The sequence below is a fragment of the Bidens hawaiensis genome, unplaced genomic scaffold (assembly GCF_021521415.1).
Source record: "Bidens hawaiensis isolate Kalapana, Puna unplaced genomic scaffold, B.hawaiensis_p1.1 tig00000369_1, whole genome shotgun sequence".
NCBI classification, from domain to species: Eukaryota; Viridiplantae; Streptophyta; class Magnoliopsida; order Asterales; family Asteraceae; genus Bidens; species Bidens hawaiensis.
The window spans coordinates 5,385,712-5,409,440 of record NW_027491028.1 but is presented as its reverse complement, the minus strand read 5'-3'; the positions used below and the strand labels follow the sequence as shown (position 1 = coordinate 5,409,440).

The 23,729-nt window shown below is 35.8% G+C and overlaps 2 protein-coding genes across 2 annotated transcripts; both read left to right on the top strand.

The window, feature by feature from the left end:
* The first annotated feature begins 1,927 nt into the window (after positions 1 to 1,927).
* LOC143623947 (expansin-A7-like) lies at positions 1,928 to 3,347 on the top strand. The gene is made up of 3 exons (XM_077094733.1): positions 1,928 to 2,493; positions 2,578 to 2,887; positions 2,967 to 3,347. Exons 1-3 carry the CDS (start codon positions 2,259 to 2,261, stop codon positions 3,280 to 3,282), a joined length of 861 nt encoding a protein of 286 aa, XP_076950848.1. The 5' UTR covers positions 1,928 to 2,258; the 3' UTR covers positions 3,283 to 3,347.
* A 1,100-nt stretch (positions 3,348 to 4,447) lies between these two features.
* Positions 4,448 to 12,080, top strand: LOC143623099 (B-type cell cycle switch protein ccs52A-like). Its single transcript, XM_077094081.1, has 10 exons — positions 4,448 to 4,867; positions 9,934 to 10,056; positions 10,146 to 10,250; positions 10,353 to 10,532; positions 10,606 to 10,668; positions 11,293 to 11,487; positions 11,567 to 11,668; positions 11,763 to 11,825; positions 11,894 to 11,962; positions 12,027 to 12,080. Exons 1-10 carry the CDS (start codon positions 4,448 to 4,450, stop codon positions 12,078 to 12,080), a joined length of 1,374 nt encoding a protein of 457 aa, XP_076950196.1.
* Positions 12,081 to 23,729: the final 11,649 nt, after the last annotated feature.

Genomic DNA, 23,729 nt, shown 5'->3' with positions numbered 1-23,729 from the left:
GCAAACACAAACTTACTAACTCATGCATAACTCTAAACATTCAAACCATTGATTATTAAATAGCAATTGATTAAACTATTTCAATATACCCCTTCAACTTTTAATTTCTTTCAAAAATGTTTCATGATTAACTTCCAATACATTATAAGTTTACAAACAAGGTGTTCAAAAAACTTTTTTGGGAGGGTGACATATTTGGTTTACCCTAGACGTTGAAGTACAAAAGTAAATATGAAAATCATAACTTTTGACTTACAATTTTACTAGCTTTTAACAAATTCGTTCATTCGAAAGAAGGGATGAGGGACATGTTGGGTTTCTATGGAAATTACAAACTTAGTTAACCATTTAACTAGTCACATTAAAGGTGGAAGCGTGAAATAAATAAACTAAACATATGTATCCATGTGTTTATATATGTATATCTTACAAGTTTATATAAGATATGTTCATGAACAACCTAGTTCATTCATGTCTTAAGATTACCAATAATCTATTTATTAGAAACCCGAAGCAAGGATCAAATGATACGGAAAAGCTAAACTATCAAAGCTATAAACACTTACATTCTTAACCCTTTAAGATTGTAGTTGATGTTGAAGAAGATGATGATGTTGATGCTAGACTTTCAAAAGGAAAAATCCTCAAACGGAATATACCCCGAGCCTCCAACACACACCGAGCTATGTTAGGGAGCTTGAACACCAAAAACCCGAGACCCGAGCCTCTTCCTTTCTTTGGCCGATTACAAGAAAAAGAAAAGAAAGAGTGGAGTGGTTTTTGTTTACTTGGAAGTGTGTTCCTTATGATCTTGATCTTTTCCTTTTATCATTACTACATCACATCTCCACATGATGTTAGGTATTTTGGAAACTTAATCCTTACCAAAAGCATGACAAGATATTGACCACAAGCATGGGGTGTGGGGCCCACCCAAAACCGGCCCCAAATATATTTAATTTTTTTTTTTTTTATTTTTATTTTATACTTTATAAAATATATAAACACCCCATCTTTTATAAACCATTTTATAAAAGAACACTTAGTTAAATAATCATTCCAACAATAATTATTTGAATAAATAAATTAACCAATTAATTTATTTAACACTTTCAAGTAAGAATTCAGAAACCCGATTTTCTGAATGTATCGTGTTCTGTATTTGTCTCATAGATCTTATCTTAACAAATACATAATTGGTGTGTGTGTCTAACTCGTTATTGGGTATGACCCGACTTGAATCAAACACGGCTAGCCACATTAACCTAATTATGTGTCTCGGGCATACGGTATTCCAACAGGACATGCGCTCCACGTTGACATTGTCCGTGTTAGCCAGCCATCTCTCTCCTCTCGCAATCCCGGGACCCACCCTTCCGCATTTGTGGTTGCTTACCTCTCTTCTCGTCACATTTGTAGCTGGGAATAAATATGAAGGTAATTACAAATAAACAAATTTACACACTTTCCAATTTATTATAAATCGAAATCTGTCTAACCAGCGGGGCTTGCCCCAATGGCCAGGAACATGATGGATGACCAAAGTGTCCCGGGTTCGAATCCTGATTCCGACCGGATTTTTCTAGAGCATTAAAACTTGTCGTGCCTTCGGGCGGGTTGAGCAAACTGGGTTTTACCGGAAACGCCAAGCCAAACTTGGACGCTAGCGTGGATCGTGATCATGTCAACATAATTGGCCTGAGTGGGGTGGTGGAGCGCGACTTTGTTGCTCAGTGCTAGCTTAACTGTGAAAGTCACCGTTCAAAAAAAATAAATCGAAATCTGTCTTATTTGGTATATATCATCTAAATAATTATATACTAAAATTCCGATAGTACGGTAAAATCAACAGAGAAAGTTTAGATGTGCGGTATCAATAATCTATTTGATTGCTTTTGCCATCCGACAAACCCAAATATATAATCATTATTAGCGATTACGTAAACATTATTAAAACAAGATATGTACTTCGTTCAATGGATAATGTTATTATGGAGATAACCTTGTATAATATAATTGATCATCTTATTTATTTATCAAGTATGGCCTAACAAATTAGCATAGAACCTGCTCGCACGTCTAATGCAATTTCATTCATAAACATTAGAAATTTAGAATAGATTTCATGCAAATACGTTATAAGTAATTGTGAACATTAATGTTGACTTATAAATAAATGTGAACCTTCGTGCGGGACACCAACTACATCCAAAAAAGAATATTGGTAAGTTTTTTGTGCTATAAATAGATGGCTCTAAATGTTGAAGTCAATAAGCATCAATCAGTTATACAAATTTCACAACGCAATAAAAGATCAACAAATCAAACAAATGGCTTCCTTTTATAATTTATGGAGCTTCTTTAGCCTTGTTGCACTCAGTTTCTCTTGGTTCATAAACCCTACTGAAGCTGTCTATCATGGCTACGTTCCGAGCCCATGGACCCTAGCCCACGCCACATTTTATGGTGACGAGTCTGCATCTGCAACCATGGGTATGCAATACATGTAACATATACATATATTATTTTCAATATGCATGTGTGTAGTTAAACAATATTCTTGGATTAATGTTTCAGGGGGTGCTTGTGGATACGGAAACTTAATTACTAACGGATATGGAACCGATACAGCTGCATTGAGCTCAACGATCTTTAGCGACGGATATGCATGTGGTCAATGCTACCAAATTCGGTGTGTCCAGTCTCCATGGTGCTACACTGGTTTCACAACTGTTACTGCCACCAACCTCTGCCCACCCAACTGGGCTCAGGATTCAAACAACGGTGGGTGGTGCAACCCTCCCCGAACCCATTTCGACATGGCTAAACCCGCGTTCATGAAAATTGCTCAGTGGAAAGCTGGCATCGTCCCAGTCATGTATCGCAGGTATGTTTTTGTCACAAGATGTAACGTAATATGATATTGGCTAAGTGCTAACATTTTGATTAATTTGTGGGTATATTAGGGTTCCATGTAGCATGAGAAAAGGTGGGATTAGATTTTCTTTTCAAGGAAATGGATACTGGTTGTTGGTATATGTGATGAATGTTGCTGGTGCTGGTGATATCCATCAGATGTGGGTCAAAGGGACCAAGACCGGTTGGATTAGCATGAGCCATAATTGGGGTTCTTCTTATCAAGCCTTCGCAACTCTTCAGGGCCAAGCACTTTCCTTCAGGCTAACTTCCTACACCACAAAACAGACCATTACGGCTTACAATGTGGCTCCGTCTAACTGGAACCTCGGGTTGACTTACCAAGCCAATGTCAACTTCCATTGATCCATTCATGTTTTGCAAATTTTCAAGTCTAGAGGTTTTATTTGTGTTTGTGTAGTTGATGATTTATCTATCATCACTTTTAACTTATACCCTATGTTTTAAAAGGGTTTCGAGTCACTTTCTTAAAATATCTATGCGGGCTTGCTTCATAGATAAGTGCTGATTTTTCATCGGTAGTTATTATATTGTACCTTCCATCCGTTCCGTTAGAATTACAAATTTTAACGGGTAAGTGACGAATAATAAAATTTTGCTTTTATGTTCATTTCATATGTCATTTTATATTCTAGAAGTTTAATTATTTAAACAAATACGCATTTAATATCTGTTACTTTGCATCCTCGTGCGACTAGCTTCAGCTATACGACCTGCTTCACAAGCTCTAAGTCTTTGCGATATTTGCGATAGCTAATAACCTAATGAAACATTTAGTTCACAACTTTATTAAAAGTAAGAAGCTAATGCCTTATTCATAAAAGTCTTTTATTAAAATTTGTTTTGATTCTAATTTCGCTATCTAAAATTCACACATTTTTTTTGTGATATTACATAATAGCTATTTTAAGAAATTACATGGTGGCCGAATATTTTTTTTTCCCTTCATAAATTATTTTTCTGAAAAGATAACATTTTAATCAATATGTTTCCTTTTACTAAATATTTTGTATAGAATCATAACAATAATTTTTTACATAATCTCATATCTTCAAAAGATAATTCAAACCACATATATAAATATCCAAACAAAGTCACCATTTCCACTTTAGTGGTAGTCATTAGTTTTACCTTTTATTTCTCAAGATTTTTATCTGTTTGATTATACGAGTTCGAGTCTTACTTATATGTTATATTCTTTGGTTTAAGTTCGGATAAAACATCACATGGTAGACTAACTATCACGACTTCTAACTCCAGAATTATTCTCGTGTTTTCGTTAAAAAAATCTCCAAATAGATTTTATGAAATATCATTTCAGGAAAGGTAACTTTGAATAAAAGCATGAACCTCGTATCTGCCAATTCTAGTAACTATCGATCACAAACTATCCATTAATTAATATCTATCCGCGGTAAATTACCCAATCTGACACTCTAATTCCCGGGAAATAATATCATTAATAATAATCCACCGTCACCCATCTCCCACAACTCAGTTTCAATCAACCATGAACAATAATAATATTCAATCTCCAAATTCACTCGAACCCAAAACCCCAACAACCAATTACTACCACCCATCACCTTCACGCACCATCTACAGCGATCGATTCATCCCCTGCCGATCATCTTCCAATTTCGCCCTTTTTGACATTTCTACCCCTACTCCGCCACCGCCGCCGTCTGCCGGTGGTGGTTCGTCGTCTGCTGCCTATACTGCCCTTTTGAGAACCGCATTGTTCGGGTCGGATCTGGGTTATCCGGGTACGCCGGATAAGAAGCCGGTTAACCGGAATATTTTCCGATTTAAGAGTGAGACTAGACAGTCTTGTCATTCTTTGTGTCCGGTTGGGTTCGATGATCAGTCGATTGGAGTTGCTCATGCTCCGATTAAAGCACCGAGAAAAGTTGCTAAATCTGCTTATAAGGTTAATGTTTTACACTTGTTTTGTTAATTTGATGGCTAATTTTGTTGATTTATATATTTTTTTGTTATTTTTATGTTGATATTTTGACCAATTTTGTTGATTTGATGGCTAGTTTTACATGTTTTTGTGTTCATTTTCTTTACTAATTTTGTTAATTTCTTAACAAATTTACATGTTTTTGTTATTTTTTTTATGTTTATATGCTAATACTAAACTAATTTTGTTACGTTGATGGCTAATTTAGAGGCTTTTGTTTTGTTATCTTTTATGTGTTTATGTTAATATATTTTTTACTAATTTTGTTAATTTGATGACTAATTTACATGCCTTTGTTATTTTTATGTTTTCATGTTAATATTTTAGACTAATGTTGTTAATTTGATGGCAAATTTACAGGCTTTTGTTATCTTTTGTGTGTTTTATGTTATATATTTTTGACTAATTTTATTAATTGATGAATAATTTACAGGCTTTTGTTATTTTAATGTTTTTGTTAGTTGTATTTAGTTATAATTAGGGTTTTAGCCCATGTAGTTGGTTAAAGCCCATGGGCCTTTTATGGGTTGAAAGCTAGGGTTTGTTTGTGTATAAATAGATGTAGTTGTCTTTGTATTATTCACACATTCAAGTAATAAACATTACTTTCACTACAACCATCTTCTTCTTTACATGGTATCAGAGCTACGGCTCTAGATCCAAACCCTAGCCGCGATCTGACCCGAACCCGAGTCAGACCAGCCGTCACCAGCAGCCTTCAGATCTGAAATAAGCTCATGCCTTGTTGTTCTGTCCTGTCACGAAATCCTTTTTTTTCGACCGTGAAAGTACTGTTCACCGACGAGCACTGTTCACCGGAATACTGTTTCATCGGAATACCGTTCACGCGCGGAATCACTGTTCACCGGAGTACTGTTCATCACCGGAAATCACCGTTCCCGCCGGAAGTTACTGTTCAGACCGGAAATTACTGTTCAATGCCGGAAGTTACTGTTCGTTTGCCGGAATTTCTGTTCACTGCCGGAAAGTTACTGTTCGCTGCCGGAATTACTGTTCGCTGCTGGGATTTACTGTTCACGACGAGTAACTGTTTACGCCGGAATCTGTTCCCGCCCTCCACCCGCACTTGTTACTGTTCACAGTCAATTTTCAGTTTCGTGTATCACTATGGGCGAAAATAAATACATGTATACATTTACTAAAGAGGGGCATGATCTTATTCAACGGTTTCTTACCTCCCAGTTGCCTCATCCTCAAACCAGCTCGGCACATTCAGGTAAACCTTCTAGCCTTGACTTATCATGGGTGATTGATTCTGGAGCCACACATCACATGACTGGGAATCGGGGTATTTTTTCTAGTCTTCAAAATGTTTCCCATGCACCGGTACGTCTTGCCGATGGATCTTCATGTTAATTCTCGGCATAGGATCCATCAGTAACTCGGAAAACCTAAAACTGTCTTCTATCCTATTTGTTCCTAAATTTCCTACCAGTCTTTGTTCAGTGAGTCAGATTACCAAACAAAACAACTGTTCTGTGACCTTTTACCCAACTCACTGCGTTTTTCATGAACTAGGAACAAACCGGGTAATTGGTACTGGTTTTGAATCAGGAGGTCTCTATCGTATATCCCCGTTTTCGCATCCTGTAGCAAACTTATGTGATTCCGCTGTCAGGGAGGCTCACTGTCGGTTAGGTCATCCCTCTACAGCGGTTCTGAGGCAAATGCGACCAGATTTACCACTTTCGTCTTTTAATTTTCATTGTGAGTCGTGTCAACTTGGTAAACATACCAGGCGTCCCTATCCCCCTAGGGTGCCCAATCGAGTCAGTTCTTGTTTTGAACTGTTGCATTTTGATGTATGGGGTCCTTGCCCTATCAAATCTACGTTGGGTTTTGAATATTTTATTACCTTTATTGATGATTATTCTCGCACTACTTGGGTTTATTTGTTGAAATCTCGTAGTGAGGTATTTTCCATATTTCGAGAATTTAATGCTTATGTTCAAAACCAATTTAACACCACCATTAAAATTTTACGATCTGATAATGCTAAAGAATATTTTTCCACCGACTTTTCTTCATACTTAAAAACCAACAGCATTATTCATGAATCATCGTGTGCTTATACATCTCAACAAAATGGTGTGTCCGAACGCAAAAATCGTCACATATTGGATGTTGCTCGCACAATCATGATCCAATCACGTGTTCCTCATCGTTTTTGGGGAGATGCCGTTCTCACTGCCACATATCTGATTAACCGCATGCCCTCAACCGTTCTTCATGGTAAAACACCGTTTTCTGTACTATTTCCCAACGATGATCCATTTCCTCTCGCACCTAAAGTATTTGGTTGCGTCGCCTATGTTCATGACCATCGTCCGAAAACCATCAAACTTGATCCCCGAGCCATTCGTTGTGTCTTTCTTGGTTACTCACGGGTTCAAAAAGGGTATCGATGCTATAGCCCATCACTTCACCGATACTTTACTAGTGCCGATGTCACTTTTCACGAGTCTCCTTACTTTCCCGAGTGTTTCACTCCTGTTTCTGACCCGTTTCCCGACCTTGATATACCCACATCTCCCTTCCTCCCCACCATTCCTGTGTCGATTCCCTCTACCGATCCAATCTCTGCTGATTCTGACCCACCGACAGAACCTCCGCCACTGCTTTTCACATATGCTAGGCGAGGTAAGGGTCAAATATTAGAGACACTTGATTCACATTCAGGCCACAACCCCGAAATACCCTCAGATCCTCCATCTGCATCCGAACAATCTACACCTCTCACTGATACATCCTTACCCGATCCGACACCTTTACCAGAAGCTACCCCTGATACAGCCGTTTATGATCCTCCTGGTGCACCACTACCCGATATACCTATTTCTTTTCGCAAAGAACCCCGGAAATGCACTCGTTACCCAATTCATGACTATGTTGCCTACACCCGCCTATCTCCTGAATCTCATGCGTACACCACTACTCTTGATTCCTACCTGATTCCCAAAAATGTGACGAGCGCTCTCGCTCACCCAGGATGGCGAAAGGCTATGGAAGACGAAATTGGGGCTCTAAAGTCCAATCATACATGGGATCTTGAAACACTTCCTAAAGGGAAGCGTATTGTTGGTTGTCGTTGGGTGTTTACGGTTAAACTACACCCGGATGGCTCCTTACACCGCTTGAAGGCTCGGTTGGTCGCAAAAGGGTATTCTCAGGCATATGGCATTGATTATGATGAAACCTTCTCGCCAGTTGCTAAAATGCCATCTGTCCGTATTTGTATTGCTCTTGCTGCCATTAATCATTGGCCGCTCCACCAGCTTGATGTCAAGAACGCGTTTCTTAATGGTGTTCTTGAGGAGGAGGTATATATGGAGCAGCCACCAGGGTTCGTTGTTGAGGAGGAGGCCTCGAAAGTTTGCAGACTACGTCGTTCTTTATATGGTCTTAAACAGTCTTCCAGGGCATGGTTTGGTCGATTCTCTAGTGTTATGGGACAGTTTGGGATGACTCGGAGTGCCTACGATCACTCTGTCTTCTTTAGACACCAGAAAGGAAAGAGGATTATCGTAGTTGTTTATGTGGATGACATTATAATCACAGGTGATGACGAGGTCGGGATCACCGAACTCAAGCAGTTTCTTAAGTCTCAGTTTCAGGTCAGCGACTTAGGTCGATTGAGGTATTTCCTTGGAATAGAAGTTTCTCGCTCTCCACAAGGAATACTTCTCTCCCAACGAAAGTATGTCCTTGATATGTTGACTGAATGTGGCTTACTGGGTTGTAAACCTGTTGATACCCCAATGCTTCCTACAAAGAAACTCCTCCCAAATGAAGGAGATCCAATGAAAGATCCTGAGCGATACAGACGGTAGGTTGGTAAACTTAATTATTTAACCGTCACACGACCGGATATCTCTTTTACTGTTAGTGTTCTGAGCCAATTTATGGCTGCGCCATACACCGGTCACTGGGATGCTGCCATTCGTGTCTTAAATATCTTAAGACCTCACCTGGTTTGGGTATATTATACTCTGATCAGGGTCATTGTCGTGTGGGTGCCTTCACGGAAGAAGGAGATGGTCGGATATCAGGGTTCTCAGATGCAGATTGGGCAGGTTGTCCGATTTCTCGACGATCTACCACCGGATATTGTGTGTTTGTTGGAGGAAATCTTGTATCATGGAAGAGTAAGAAGCAACACACGGTTTCCCGGTCGAGTGCCGAATCGGAGTATAGAGCCATGGCAGATGTAACTTCAGAGATGACATGGGTACGTCGTCTTCTCATAGAACTCGGGGTTGTTTCTAATGACTTGATGCGGTTATACTGTGATAGTCAATCAGCCATTCACATAGCCAAGAATCAAGTATTTCATGAGAGGACAAAACATATTGAGGTCGACTGCCACCTTATCAGAGATCGAGTAGTAGGCACACAAATTGATCCTCCATCCATTCAACCAGTTCATGTGAAGACAAATTTTCAGCTAGCAGACATTCTAACTAAACCGCTCCGGAAAGCTCAGATAGATTTTATTTGTAACAAGTTGGGCATGATTAACATCTATGCTCCAACTTGAGAAGGAGTGTTAGTTGTATTTAGTTATAATTAGGGTTTTAGCCCATGTAGTTGGTTAAAGCCCATGGGCCTTTTATGGGTTGAAAGCTAGGGTTTGTTTGTGTATAAATAGATGTAGTTGTCTTTGTATTATTCACACATTCAAGTAATAAACATTACTTTCACTACAACCATCTTCTTCTTTACAGTTTTCATGTTAATATTTTAGACTAATTTTGTTAATTTGATGGCAAATTTACAGGCTTTTGTTATCTTTCATGCTAATATATTTTCGACTATTACGTTAATTTTTGTGTTTGTATGTTAATATTTTAGACTAATTTTGTTAATATGATGACTAATTTACATGTTTTTGTTATCTTTTATGTTTCTATGTTGCCATTTTCGATTAGTTTTGTTTATTCGATGATTATTACATTTTTTTGGGTAAAATTTTATGTTTTTATGTTAATAATTTTTATTTTGGGATTTAGATTTTGGATGCACCAGCATTGCAAGATGATTTCTACTTGAATCTTGTTGACTGGTCTTCTCACAATGTGTTGACTGTGGGGTTGGGCAACTGTGTTTATTTATGGAATGCTTGTAGCAGCAAGGTGAATTTAAACTTATAATTTTTAAAATTTTAAACTCGTATAATCTTTTGTTACGTTCTTTATCAATATTTGAACCGTAACAAATGCAGGTAACAAAATTATGTGACTTGGGTGTCGATGATAGTGTGTGTTCGGTTGGATGGGCACAGCATAGTACTCATATTGCTGTCGGGACTAATAATGGAAAGGTCCAGGTAATGTTCATAGCTTAATGGTATTGTTCTGCTTATATAAACATGCAATAACTTAATTTATGTGTCATGTAACGTTAATATTAATTTCTTTATTTTTTTTAGATTTGGGACGCCTCGCGTTGCAAGAGGGTAAGAACAATGGAAGGACATAGGTTACGTGTCGGGGCACTAGCTTGGCATTCATCTTTGTTATCTTCAGGGAGTCGGGATAAAAGTATCCTTCAACGAGATCCTCGTGCACAAGAAGATTTTGTTAGTAAACTTAGTGGTCATAAATCAGAGGTAATGCTAGTTAATGTAAATCAATTTATATACCATATGTGGTTTCTTTATTATCTCCACTTGTGAATTGTAGGTGTGTGGACTCAAGTGGTCGTATGATAATCGTGAATTAGCATCCGGTGGAAATGATAATAAGGTAAGTTGGTCATCTTAAATTACGAATGCAAAATTGAGTTTAACTATTTTCTTTTTATATATACATCAATTTACAGTCCTTTTAAATTCTAAATTAAAAGTATTTTCTTTTAGGCTTAACTAATTTTGGTTTTCCCTTTGAAACAAATTTCTTTCCAATCTTTGATTTTCAATTTTACTGTTGATATTCCAATTTATTTAAAAAAAGCCCATTTCGGCCCGTAAGTTTTATTTTTGGTCAAAGCCCGTTCTGACCCGAACTAAAATGGCCATTTTCTAAAAACACCCATTCTGGCCCAGACCAAAATCATCATTTTCTAAAAAGACCCTTGTGGCCCGAACCAAAGTGACCATTTTTAAAAAGACCCGTTCCGGACCTAAACCAATTTGAGCTAAACCCGTTCTAACCCGAACCAAAATGACCATTTTTTTATCCGACCCATTATGGCCCTAACCCATTATGACTTGACCCGTTCTGACCAGTTACCCTTTCCTGCCCGGCCCGACCCACGCATTATGCAATACATATAATTTACTTATTATATTTGATCTATTGTGTGTGAGTATTGAATTTCATTTATTTTTCATAATATATATTTTTGATTTTGCTTTTGTTTTTATGCAGCTTTTCGTTTGGAATCAACATTCGACTCAGCCTGTTTTGAAGTACTGTGAACATACGGCTGCTGTGAAAGCAATTGCGTGGTCACCGCATGTTCACGGACTTCTGGCTTCTGATGGTGGTACTGCAGACCGATGTATTCGGTTTTGGAACACGACCACCAATTCTCACTTGAGCTGCATGGATACCGGTAGTCAGGTAACTTTTCAGTGACTATTATAAGGGTAGTTTTGACATTTCGCTAATAGACTGTTAACTCATGTTGTTACAATGGCAGGTATGTAATCTTGCATGGTCAAAGAATGTCAACGAGCTCGTGAGCACACACGGGTACTCCCAGAACCAGATTATTGTCTGGAGATACCCAACCATGTCAAAGGTAGCATTTTTCATTTTTCACACGTTAATACCGAAATTGCCCCTCCACATTTTGACAACTTTCTTAACACCTAAATCCATGATCTGTAATGCAGCTTGCGACTTTAACAGGGCACACGTATAGAGTTCTCTACCTTGCAATCTCACCGGACGGGCAGGTAAATTTTCAATTTAGTTTATGATTTTATACGTTTAAAGATAAATAATCAAAATATGAGTTTTGCAGACGATTGTGACGGGAGCTGGAGATGAAACGCTTAGATTCTGGAATGTGTTTCCTTCCCCTAAATTTCAGGTAATAATTTATTATCATTTGATCTTGAAGTTAAAAGGCAACTAACAAACATGTTGTTATGCAGAATACCGAAAGTGAAATTGGTGCATCATCGTTTGGCAGAACGCATATACGTTAAAAAGGGTTAGACGTGCTTCACGTTTGCGATTTGTGGAGTCGCCATGGAAGTTACAAAGTTGAAGAAAGAATGATAACTTTGGATTAATGAGTTGAGCATGTTTGATCAGCTTGATCATGCCGTTGCAGATGCTGCAGAAGTCCATATTCTAAATGACTTTGTATAAGTTTTTCATGCAAATTTATGGATGATGCAAAATCTGCAGTTGTGAATATAAGTTAATGATGCGGTTAACCGAATAGTGAAATTCGACTGAGCGAAAGCAGACTAATTTAGTGATCATGATTTAGCTCGGTTTAGTTTGTTGGTTACTGTTGTTTGAGATCATAAAATTTGGCTGAACTTATATAAATAATATTGAGTTACTATATATATAAAGATATATATAGTACCAATCAGCCGGTGTCCCGATGATTGAGTGCTATTTGCCTTATGTCCAAGGCTTGATGCAAAACTACTATCGAGCCGGGGGTCTCATCGGAAGCAGCCTCTCTATCCCTATGGGGTAGAGGTAAGGTTGTCTACATCTTACCCTCCTCAGACCCTACCATAACATTGCTATTGGTGGGATATACTGAGTACGATGATGATAAAATGATATATATAAAGATATATGTTTTTTTTAATAAAAGATAATGATTTACTATTTCTACTAGTTTTATTCTATTCATTTGAAATGACCACGGTCATGCTCATTCCACAAAGTTACCCAATCAAATTTTGTATTTGTTTGCTTTTTGCTCTTTTCTTTTTCTTAATATATATTATAATGGCAGAGAACGATGGAGAAGGTTAAATTACAGAGGAAATGCTGATTTGACACGAAGATGTTGCGAATGATGGAAAGTAAAGAGAATCAACGGTCTTATAAAGTTTTTAGAAACTGTTAAGTATATAGAAAGCTATTTTAACCATAAATATTCATAAAGATGCTATACTTTAAAAGCTTGATTGTATACGAGTGTATATTAATAAACAACCAATTTGAAGTAGGGATGAGCAAAACCGCACTGATACCAAAATCGGTACCAATTTTTTGAGTTTCGGTACCAGTACGGGACGGGACCGGTATTTCCCGAATTTTTACCTTCAATCCTGGTACCGTCCCGGTCCTGTACCGGTACCGGTATCGATACCAAGAATTCACAATTTTTAGGACCGGGACCGGTCGGTACCGGTACGGTCCCGATCTCATTTGTGAAGTTAAAAAAAGTGAAAAATGTACGAACATATTTGCGTTTAGATTCAGAATTTTTAATGCATAAATTATTAAAAGTGATAACTGTAACTAATTCTAAATTTTTAATGCTTAAATTATTTAAAGTGATAACTATAACTAATTCATATAGAAGTAGTCAACAATTTTAAATAGCTTTTAAAAAAATAATAGAAAAAGTTTAAAGTAGAAATTTATAATAAGTTGTATTTAAAAAAAGTTTACCAGTCATGTAACGTTCTCAGAAACTGATAATAAGTTGTTAACTATCATCTATCACAATTAAAAAACCACCTTAAGTTAGTTACAGTTACATTCGGAAGATAACAAACAAAACTAATTTTCCTAACTTCATTTATCAACCAGAAGATTAGAGATTTTAATAGCAGCTCTAAGTACTATTTTCTACAAAACCTTTAAGTAACATGAAAGATTTAATCGTGGCTCTAATGTTATTTAACTTATTAGAGTTCGAATTCAGCTAGTTTTGAACCTAATGTTTAAAGTCCGACCCGGCTTACATATATAGGGGTAACTTAACGTACATATTAAATTAACATGCTAATTGTGAGAATCAAGTAGTGTAATTATATTTACAAGTAACGTAATTATGTAATTACACTATGATATAATTACACTACACTATGACTATACAATGTTGTATAATTAATAATTAAACTAGTTGATTATCATAATTAGCACGCTAATTTAATTTGTATTTGATCCAAACTCTCTCTCTCTCTCTCTCTCTCTCTCTCTATATATATATATATATATATATATAATTGTATATAACATAACACATATTATTTTTTCTAGAATCGAATGAAATAAGAGTGATGTATGACGAGGTTGAATGATTATTTGGTTAATCGAAACTAAGACCAAACGCAATGGGGGCGTTGTGGTGGTGGGAAAATGCTCCAAAACGCCGGGGTACGACGCCCCAGGGTGTTTCAGGCTTCTCTTTGGCGTTGAGTGTTTTCTACAAAAAGCTACCATCTTTAATCCTCCAATTAACCAAATATGTTTTTTTTTCATAAACTCCAACCAATCAAATAATTATGTTATTTATATTTAATTTAATTTATAATAATTAAGTAACAGTCGCAAAAGTTTTTTTTTACCAAACACCACTTTTTTGCAAAAAAAATAAAAATAAAAAAAAATAAAAAAAACTATTGCTACCACTAAACATGTTCTAATATTTTGGTGATACTAGGAGTCCTGCTAGATAGAATGTCTGATCGCTCTGAGTTGGATTCTAGGTTTATGTTTATGTTTATGTTTATGTTTATGTTTCTCTCTCTTTAATTTAGCTATCTTTGCATTTGATTTTAATTATTTTTTTTTTGAACAGCCAACTAAGTAACGCCGGGTACCTCGTACGCGGCCCCCATTGGCTAAAGGTAGCCCGAGCCGGCCACTAGTCCGGACGGACGGAGCCCCTAGCGGTCCACCTGTTGAGGGATTCACCGGATAAAACCCGACCCCCACGCCCGCCAAACAGCACAACAGGGAGGAGCCGGTAAAACCGGGTGAGATCAGGACTCGAACCCTGGCAAGCCAGAGTCATCCCTCATATCTCCCATATAAGTTGGTGGTAGTGAGGTTTGATCCCCCTACCTCTCACTTATAAAGTGAGTGCTCTACTACTGAGCCACAACCAACTTATATTTGATTTTACTTATTATCTTATTAATAATATATATTTATTTATTTACTAGTATTTAACAACCCACACTTGGAACTTATATCTATTTTAAACTTAACAAGTCGTTTTCGAGTAGCTCACGAGTCTTGAGCGACTCCTTCATTTACACTACCCCAGAGTTCTCCAACCCCAATTTAAAAATCAAATAAGTCTTCACGTTTAATTAGTTGACTCCAAGTCTTTATTTTTGAACGGCACTTTTAAATCTTTAACAAAACAAGAAGCCAAAAGTGTCAAGTTTAGAAACTATAAGGGTTTACCTGTCAACTGAAAATCGAATAACAGGTTTTCCTGCCCGTCGTTATATAACAGAATCTCAGTCATCTTCATCCCTACCAAATTTCACACACATTCTTATTAATAATATATATTTATTTGTTTACTAGGGAATATTTGTAATATTGACTTGGGATCTCTAATTATGAAATGAAATGAAATGGTTAATTTTGCTATATTTGTATTTTATGTTGTTTGCCATTAGAATTTAAATATTGTCATTAGTGTGAAATTAGGAATTATGCAAAAACAAAAAATAGTTTTTTTTTTAAATAAAATAATACAATGACATGCATAAATGCAAGTCGTATATAAAGGTCGTAAATGTGAGTAAAGAATGTGTGTCATAAGTGCATGTCATAAACATGTGTCATTAATGCATGTCACAGAACATGACACGCGAATGCATGTCATTTTCAATTTATGACTGGGCCATTAACTACACACATTTACGTGTCATCTGTATGCTTTAATGACACGCGTTGCGTGTCGTTAAAGGTGTTTTTTCTAGTAGTGTATATTCAATAGTGTGTATTGTATATGTGCAATAATTTTGTATTATATGCAAAAGAAATATAAAATAAATAAATAAAAGTCGATGTAGTACATATCCACATTAGTGTTGTATTACATATACTTACTAGTGTGTATTCAATGTGTGCAATAGTCTTATATTGTATATATACAATAGTGTGTATCAAATTGTGCAATAGTGTTGTATTCTATGCATAACACATTATTGAACATATGCACTACACAAACAAGGTTTGTTTGTTTTTATTTTAACATTATCAACGTATAAGAAGAAAGAAAGTAAGAAAAAACTTCAAAATTTTTTTTTATTAAGTTACAAAATAATCATTTAAGAGTTTTTAAGTTTTCACTTGATCTCACCCCTATATATAACGTACAAATTAAATTAACGTGCTAACTGTGCGAATCAAGTAGTGTAATTATATTTACAAGTAGTGTAATTACACTATGTTGTATATATAATTACACTACTTGATTCTCGCAATTAGCACGTTAAATTGAATTTGTATTTGATCCAAACCTTACACACACACACACACACATACATACATACTGTTAGGCCATGGATTTTATAGTGAGGATCCTTTATCCTTAACTGTTTTATGGATAGTTTATCCTTGAATTATATATCAGGATATAAAGGATCGACGATCCTCGGTATTACTTGTTTACTAATGATTGCGTTTAGTATGGTGATGTGTTAGACAGGTGTGACAACTTTAAGACGTGCTTGCATCAATTATCCTCACAGAACATTCTCCAGTTGGAGCATGGATCCAGGATCCTACTTCAATGAAGCTATTAATGGACGAATCCATGTGAAGATGAACGTGCAAATATTAACAACGGCTATGAGACTCGTTCTTCCGCTTATCTCGCTATTGGGTGGCTATTGGCACGTGGTCAAAGGTCGTGGAGCGGCTAGGTGGGAGACTTCCGGATAGATAGGAAATATTGTTATTATTGTTATCTTATTTAAACGAGCTATGATCGAGTAGAAAAAAAATGTAATATCACACACATTAGAGCATAAACAAGCATTCTCTCTACACTAGCATACTTTGTAATCTCGATCATAAACTCTACCACATTTGTAACCCGATTTTTACCATTAATAAACTTGACGGAGATAGTTTTCACCGTCCGGGGGTTTTTTGTGCCAGAGATCACGATAATCATATACTCCTCGACCAAAGGTTACCTTGTTGATCATTGACTAAAGTAATTCGACCAAAGATTATCTTATTAATCCTTGACCGAAGTTATTTTACCAAAGATTGCCTTGATAAGTAGTGACCGAAGTAAGACTATCTTGATTAAGGGTTTTTTCCCTCGTGATCAAACCTTCGTGTTCACCGATATTACGATTACACACTTGTCATTATCAAGTTAGCACCTTACCTCACTTAACAGATTTAGATACTTGATCCTTAGCAGATTTTTGTCCAAAACACATACATGCATGCCCACATACATACATACATACATACATACATACATAAGGGGCTTGAAACAACAACGGGGTTTTATGTAGAGGGGCTTTAAAGCCTCATTTTCTACATGACGATGACGTGGTGGGGCGTTAAAGCCCCTTCACAGTGAAGGGTCTAACAATGGATGAGATCGGTACCGAAAATACCGATCCCGAAAATCGTAAAAAATTGGTACCGGTACCGAAATGTACGGTTCGGTACCAATATTAAAGGTAAAATTAAAGAAATACTGGTACCGTATCGGTACCAACAACTCAAGACTTTGGTGCCGGTTTTTGTACCAACGGTACCAAATCAATACCGATTTCGTACCGCTACTAATCGATACTAATACCGAATTTGCTCATCCCTATGTCAAACTATCTATATAAGATATACCATACTATAATAATCAAGATAATTAAATTAAATTAAGAGTAAAGTGTCATTTTCGTCCTTGTGGTTTGACAAATAATGCGAATTTATTCCAAAAAGTTTATTTTTTGCATATGGACCCTCCACATTATCCAGTTCTTGCTAATTACATCCAAATCACTAACCTCGTTAAATTTAATCGTTAAGCTAGGGGTAGACATGTCTTTTCACTATTTTTATATTATAATACTTATTTCAGTGAACTTCGGTTTTTGTCCTTGTGGTTTGTCCAAATATGCGGTTTTAGACCAATAGTTTAAGTTTGCAATTTTCGTCCTTTGCAGTTTCATTTCACTTGCAATTAAACCCGAATTTATTAACCTTGTTACGTTTGGTCGTTAACCCATTTGCGTGACTCTCCCGTGACAACCAATTTTGTTGTTTGTCTCCCAAAATAAACATCATTCCTAATTCGCACAGCCCCCTCACGTGAGGGGTTGTGGTGTACTTGGGGAAAAAGGAAAAAAAAAGAAACAAAACTGCCCCTCACGTGAAGGGCACACTGATAGTTTAACGACAAGACTTAACAATATTAAGGAATTCAGATATAATTACAAGTGAAATGAAACTACAAGGACGAAAATTGCAAATTTGAAACTATTAGACTAAAATCGTAGATTTGGACAAACCAGAGGGACGAAAACCGCAGTTCACTGAAATAAGTATTATAAAAAAGAAAGAGTGAAAAGACATGTCTACCCATGACTTAACGATTAAATTTAACGGGGCTAGTGATTTGGCTGTAATTGGCAAGAACTGGGAAACGTGAAGGGTCCATATGCAAAAAATAAATTTTTTTGACTAAATTTGCATTATTTGTCAAGCCACAAGGACGAAAATGGCACTTTACTCTTAAATTAATTCCCAGGACTTTGAAATTTTTTAACGGTCAACGAATTTTCAAATGTGCTACTGGCTAAATTCGTCACATCCGGATACACTCAACTTTTGATCCGGGTAAAACCCTCACCTAAGGCCAACGACCGTGAACACTCGTCCGAAGTCATGACAGTGCAGTGAGGTAAAATCCGTTTAGTTCAATGATCCAACCAGTGAACGTTACATATTCGTCTAATCTCATATCATCACCTGAGACCGTCATAACTAAATGATAAAGATAGGTATTAAACCTGAGCCACATAATACGCCAACCACATAATACGCCAACCATCTCTCGTCACCACATGCTTATTGCCCAAAACTTTGATAAAAACCCTTTTAAAATATATTTTTTTTTGCAATTTAGTCCGAAAGTGGGTTGTCACAACTTAAACAAAAAAAGGGTTCACTACGTTAGTGACACTAACCATAGTTTTTAAAATTTCAAAATGCAACGACCACCATAGTTGTACGAAATTTATAAAAAATTACTAATTTAACCGTCATCAGTTAAAATTTAACAACCACCTTAAGTTAGTTACATTCAGAAGATCAACAAGCAAAACTAATATTCCAGTTGTCATTTATCCCCCAAAAATTTGATACTTTAATAATATATAGCAGGACTATTTTCAACAAAACCTTCTAAGAAGAATACTGGTTAAATAAAAGTTATAATAATGGGCTCACACAACTAGTGAAGTTTGATATAAAGAAGCATGTACTCGAACTAGGTTATTAAATGAACTTCAATTTATGCTCGAGTTGATAATTGGGCTCGTTTAAGCTTTGCCTTAACATAAGCTTTAACAGGTTGATCTTAACTAGCTATTAAGTGTAGCGGTGAGCAAACGTGTCATACTCGTAACTCGTGAGACCTGACCCGGACCTGTTTAGTGGTGATCTCAGGACCCGGTAACCGTCCCTATTGTAAATAATCGAGTCTGCACGGTTTGGGTCTCCCGGGTCTCACCAGGTTTATGTAAAAGCAAATGGGTTAAACTCGCAAGACCCAACTCGCAGTGGCGGAGATTGGACTAAAGCGTCAGAGGCGAGATGAAAATATGTATAAAAAAATTTCATAATGGACTTCGGACGAAAACGGGTATATTCACACTATTGCGTAAAAATCGAAGGGGATCAGGGTCACCCATGCCCTGACTATCCTTCACCCTTGCCAACTCGAACTGGTTTAATGGTATTCTTAGGACCCGAAACTGACTCTATATTGTAAATAACATGGTTTGATCCGGTTTTGGTCTCGCGGGTCTTACATGGTTTATGTTCACCCTAATTAGGGGTGCAAACGAGCCGAGTCGAGCCCGAGCTTAGCTCGTTTCAAAATCTATTTCTAAAGCTCGAGCTCGGCTCGTGAGTAGTTTTTGAAGCTCGAGCTTGGCTCGCTTACTATTTCTTAATTAATTATTATATATAACAATTGAAAGGCTTGGTGCGTTGGACTCTTATTGGTCCATGTGGCACTAATCATGTGTGCCCACTTCATTTTTTTTGTTCTTTTAAGCTTTGGTTAGTAACTATCGTAATAAAAATCAATCGAGTGCCGCTTTTTTTGTTTTCGTTTCGGTATCGCAACAAATGTGACGGAAACCGACCGAATATGCGTAGATTCACCACCTCAACGTCCGGAATTGACAAAGGTCATGCTTCACCGAACGACGCTCCATTGGTTCATCTCAATTTTTATAATTTTTTTTAGTTCCGGTACAATAATGCACGAAACCAAAACCGACTGAATTCTCTTAGACTTATTGCCTCATGTTAGCATTGAGGAAAGGCAATGCTTAGGTTTTACCCCCGCCCCAGGCGCAAAGCGCCAAGTTAAAAACTAGTTTTTATATATTTATAATTATTATATATATATATATTTCAATTATAATTTTATATATAACATAATATACATTATTTAATTATTTTATCATAATATTACATATATGAATTAATATTTATTATATATATATATATATACATATATATATATAAGGATCAGGATCATGAGAGAACCTTTTTGAAATTGAGAACTATGAGAACCATTTTGGACCACAAAAAACTCAAAAATAAAAAAAATCATAAAATAAAAAAAAACAAAAATCAAAAAAGTATAAAAACCAAAATTCTTATTTTATCATCCCGATTTCATAAAAAAAAACTCGGTTTAGCTAAATTATATACACATATGTATAATATATACATATATGTATATTTACATGTTTTTTTTGTACACATGTGTATAATTTAAGATAAATGATACTGTACATATGTGTATATTACGTAACTAAAGACTATATAAAATTATACATATGTGTATAATACGACCTTTTTTTTGTTTTTTTTATTTTTTTATTGAAACCGGAATGAAATATAAGAATTTTGGTTTTTTTTACTTTTTTAAAATTTTTATTATTTTTTGTTTTATGATTTTTTTAAATATTTTTTAAAGGTATTTTTAGTGGTCCAAAATGGTTCTCAAAGTTCTCAATTTGCAAAGGGTTCTCTTAGGATCTTTACCCTATATATATATATATATATATATATATATATATATATATATATATATATATATATATATATATATATATATATATATATTATATAAAAATATATTAATGACAGGCTCGTTTATAAGTGAAGCTCGGACTCCTTTATTAAACGAGCTTAGTTTTAACGAGCCGATCTCGAGCTTTTTAACGAGCGTTTTAAGCTCGGCTCGTATAAATTTTTAACGAGCTGATCTTAAGCAACTTGCGTATGGCCGTTAGCACCCGTAGCCCCTAATTAAGTGACTTATCTCAATTACACTCCAAATTTCAAACCCGGTTTACAAATTAAACCCCCTCTTAAGGTGCTTGTGTTTCATTTTTGTCTTAAAAGTTTTAACTGCCACTAAACTAACAAAACAAGAAGCCAAAAGTGTCAAGTTTAGAAACTATAAGGGTTATACCTGTCAACTGAAAATCGAATAACAGGTTTTCCCGCCCGTCGTTATATAACAGAATCTCAGTCATCTTCATCCCTACCAAATTTCACACACAATTACACACAGTAACACGCACATATACACACACATACAGTATTCAGTTCGTAATTGTTACCAGAAGCTGCTGCAATGGCTTCACCGTCGGAACTGCTGTCGAAGTGGCGAGAGAAGCATCCGTTTAATCAAACGGTTTACAAAACGAAGAAGATACATTACTTCGGTAAAGATATTCCGATCATACTTCAGAGCAAGAACGGACCGTGTCCTCTTATCGCCATTTGTAATCTTCTTGACCTCCTTTACACTTTCTAGGGCTTCTTCATTGCTGAAATTAGTTCGTTAATTAGAAATTGATCGTTAATTTCATTGTTATTTACCTCCTTTACATGATTATCTGATTGTATTTATTAATTTAACAGTGTTCTGTAGTAATTAGGTCGAATTGTAACATTTTTTTTTACATAATGACGGAAAGATGATTATAGATTCAACTGTAATCTCAACTTAATATTTCTTGAGTAATTAAATTGATTGTATTCTATTAAAAATCACATGATTTTATATTACTGTTATTGATTGAAGTTTGCAATCTATGTTAGGCAACGTCTTGTTGCTGAAAGGCATGTACAATCTGAGTGCGGATGTAACTCAAGTATCCGAGGGGCAATTGCTAACATTTGTGGCTGAGAATCTATACAATTCACTCAATAAAGATGGGAAAGTAATTTCAACTTGTGTTTTCATTATAAAATTGAAAAAGAAACCTAATAATTAAAATAACCTTATTCTTGTTTTCATTGGTTTTGATCCTATTTTGAAGAATTCAAAGACTGTAGCTGATGCTATTGATTTGACGAAAAGTCTTACAGCAGGCATGATTGTGGATGTTAAATTCCAGAGGTATAATGATATGACCTGTTTCTAGTTACATATGTTTCCAGTTGACGATATTAATATATATGACATGTTGCAGGATTGATGATTTTGTGCTCACAAGGGAGAATGAAGTATTTGGTTTATTGGGCATGCGACTAGTTCATGGATGGCTTGTTGATCCGCAGGTATGTAATAAATTTGTATAAGCAATCAGAATATACTCGATATGTATAATAAATGACTATTTATTGGTGTCAGGATACTGAAACTGCGAAAGCCATCGGCTCAATGTCGTATAATGCCCTGATGGATGAACTAGTGATGTATGAATTTTTAGATTATGTTGAAAAAGATAATGTTGGAGTTGAACATTTAGAAACTATTGCTGAATCCAGCTCTTTAGAAAAAGAAGACGTCGACCCAACTTCAGCAAATTCCGACGGTGTTATTAGTGAACCGACATCAAATGTTGTTGAATCATTAAACAAGATGAAAGAAACTATTGCTGGATTCAGTTCTTTAACAACAGAAAATTTAGATGTAGTTATTAGTGAACCGACATCAAATGTTGTTAAATCATCAAACAAGATGAAAGAAACTATTGTTGGATTCAGTTCTTTAACAACAGAAAATTTAGATGTAGTTATTAGTGAACCGACTTCAAATGTTGTTAAATCATCAAAAAAGATGAAAGAAGCTATTGCTGAATCAAGTTCTTCAGCTTCAGCATCTGATGATAATGAAGGTATGATGGCTTTTTTTATTTATATTATGTAAAACTAAAATGTGTTCTTTTGACTTCAATAAATCGATTCAAGTGATTAATCTCTTCTTTTCATTTAGGGGAACTGATACAACGCTTTCTTGATAACAATCAGGCTCAGCTGACTGTGTACGGGTATGTTTTGATCATATATCACGTTTATCGTTCGTTTACCAAAACAAGATTATGATGTTTTTTAAGGTTGCATTGCTTGCAGGTTATTTTGCTTGCAAGCAGGTTTAGCAGAGAAAGAAGTTTGTGTGTTTTTTCGCAATAATCACTTCAATACAATGCTCAGGGTTGGTTCTTGTAACAAAATTTTCGAAATCTTATTGTTTCGTGTGTTATCTAAACTCATATTAATATACTATACACAGTATCTAGGTGAACTGTACATTTTAGTTACAGATGAAGGTTACATGGATCAACCTGGTGTGGTGTGGGAAAAGCTAATTGAGGTATTAAGTTTAAACTTTAAACATTCATATA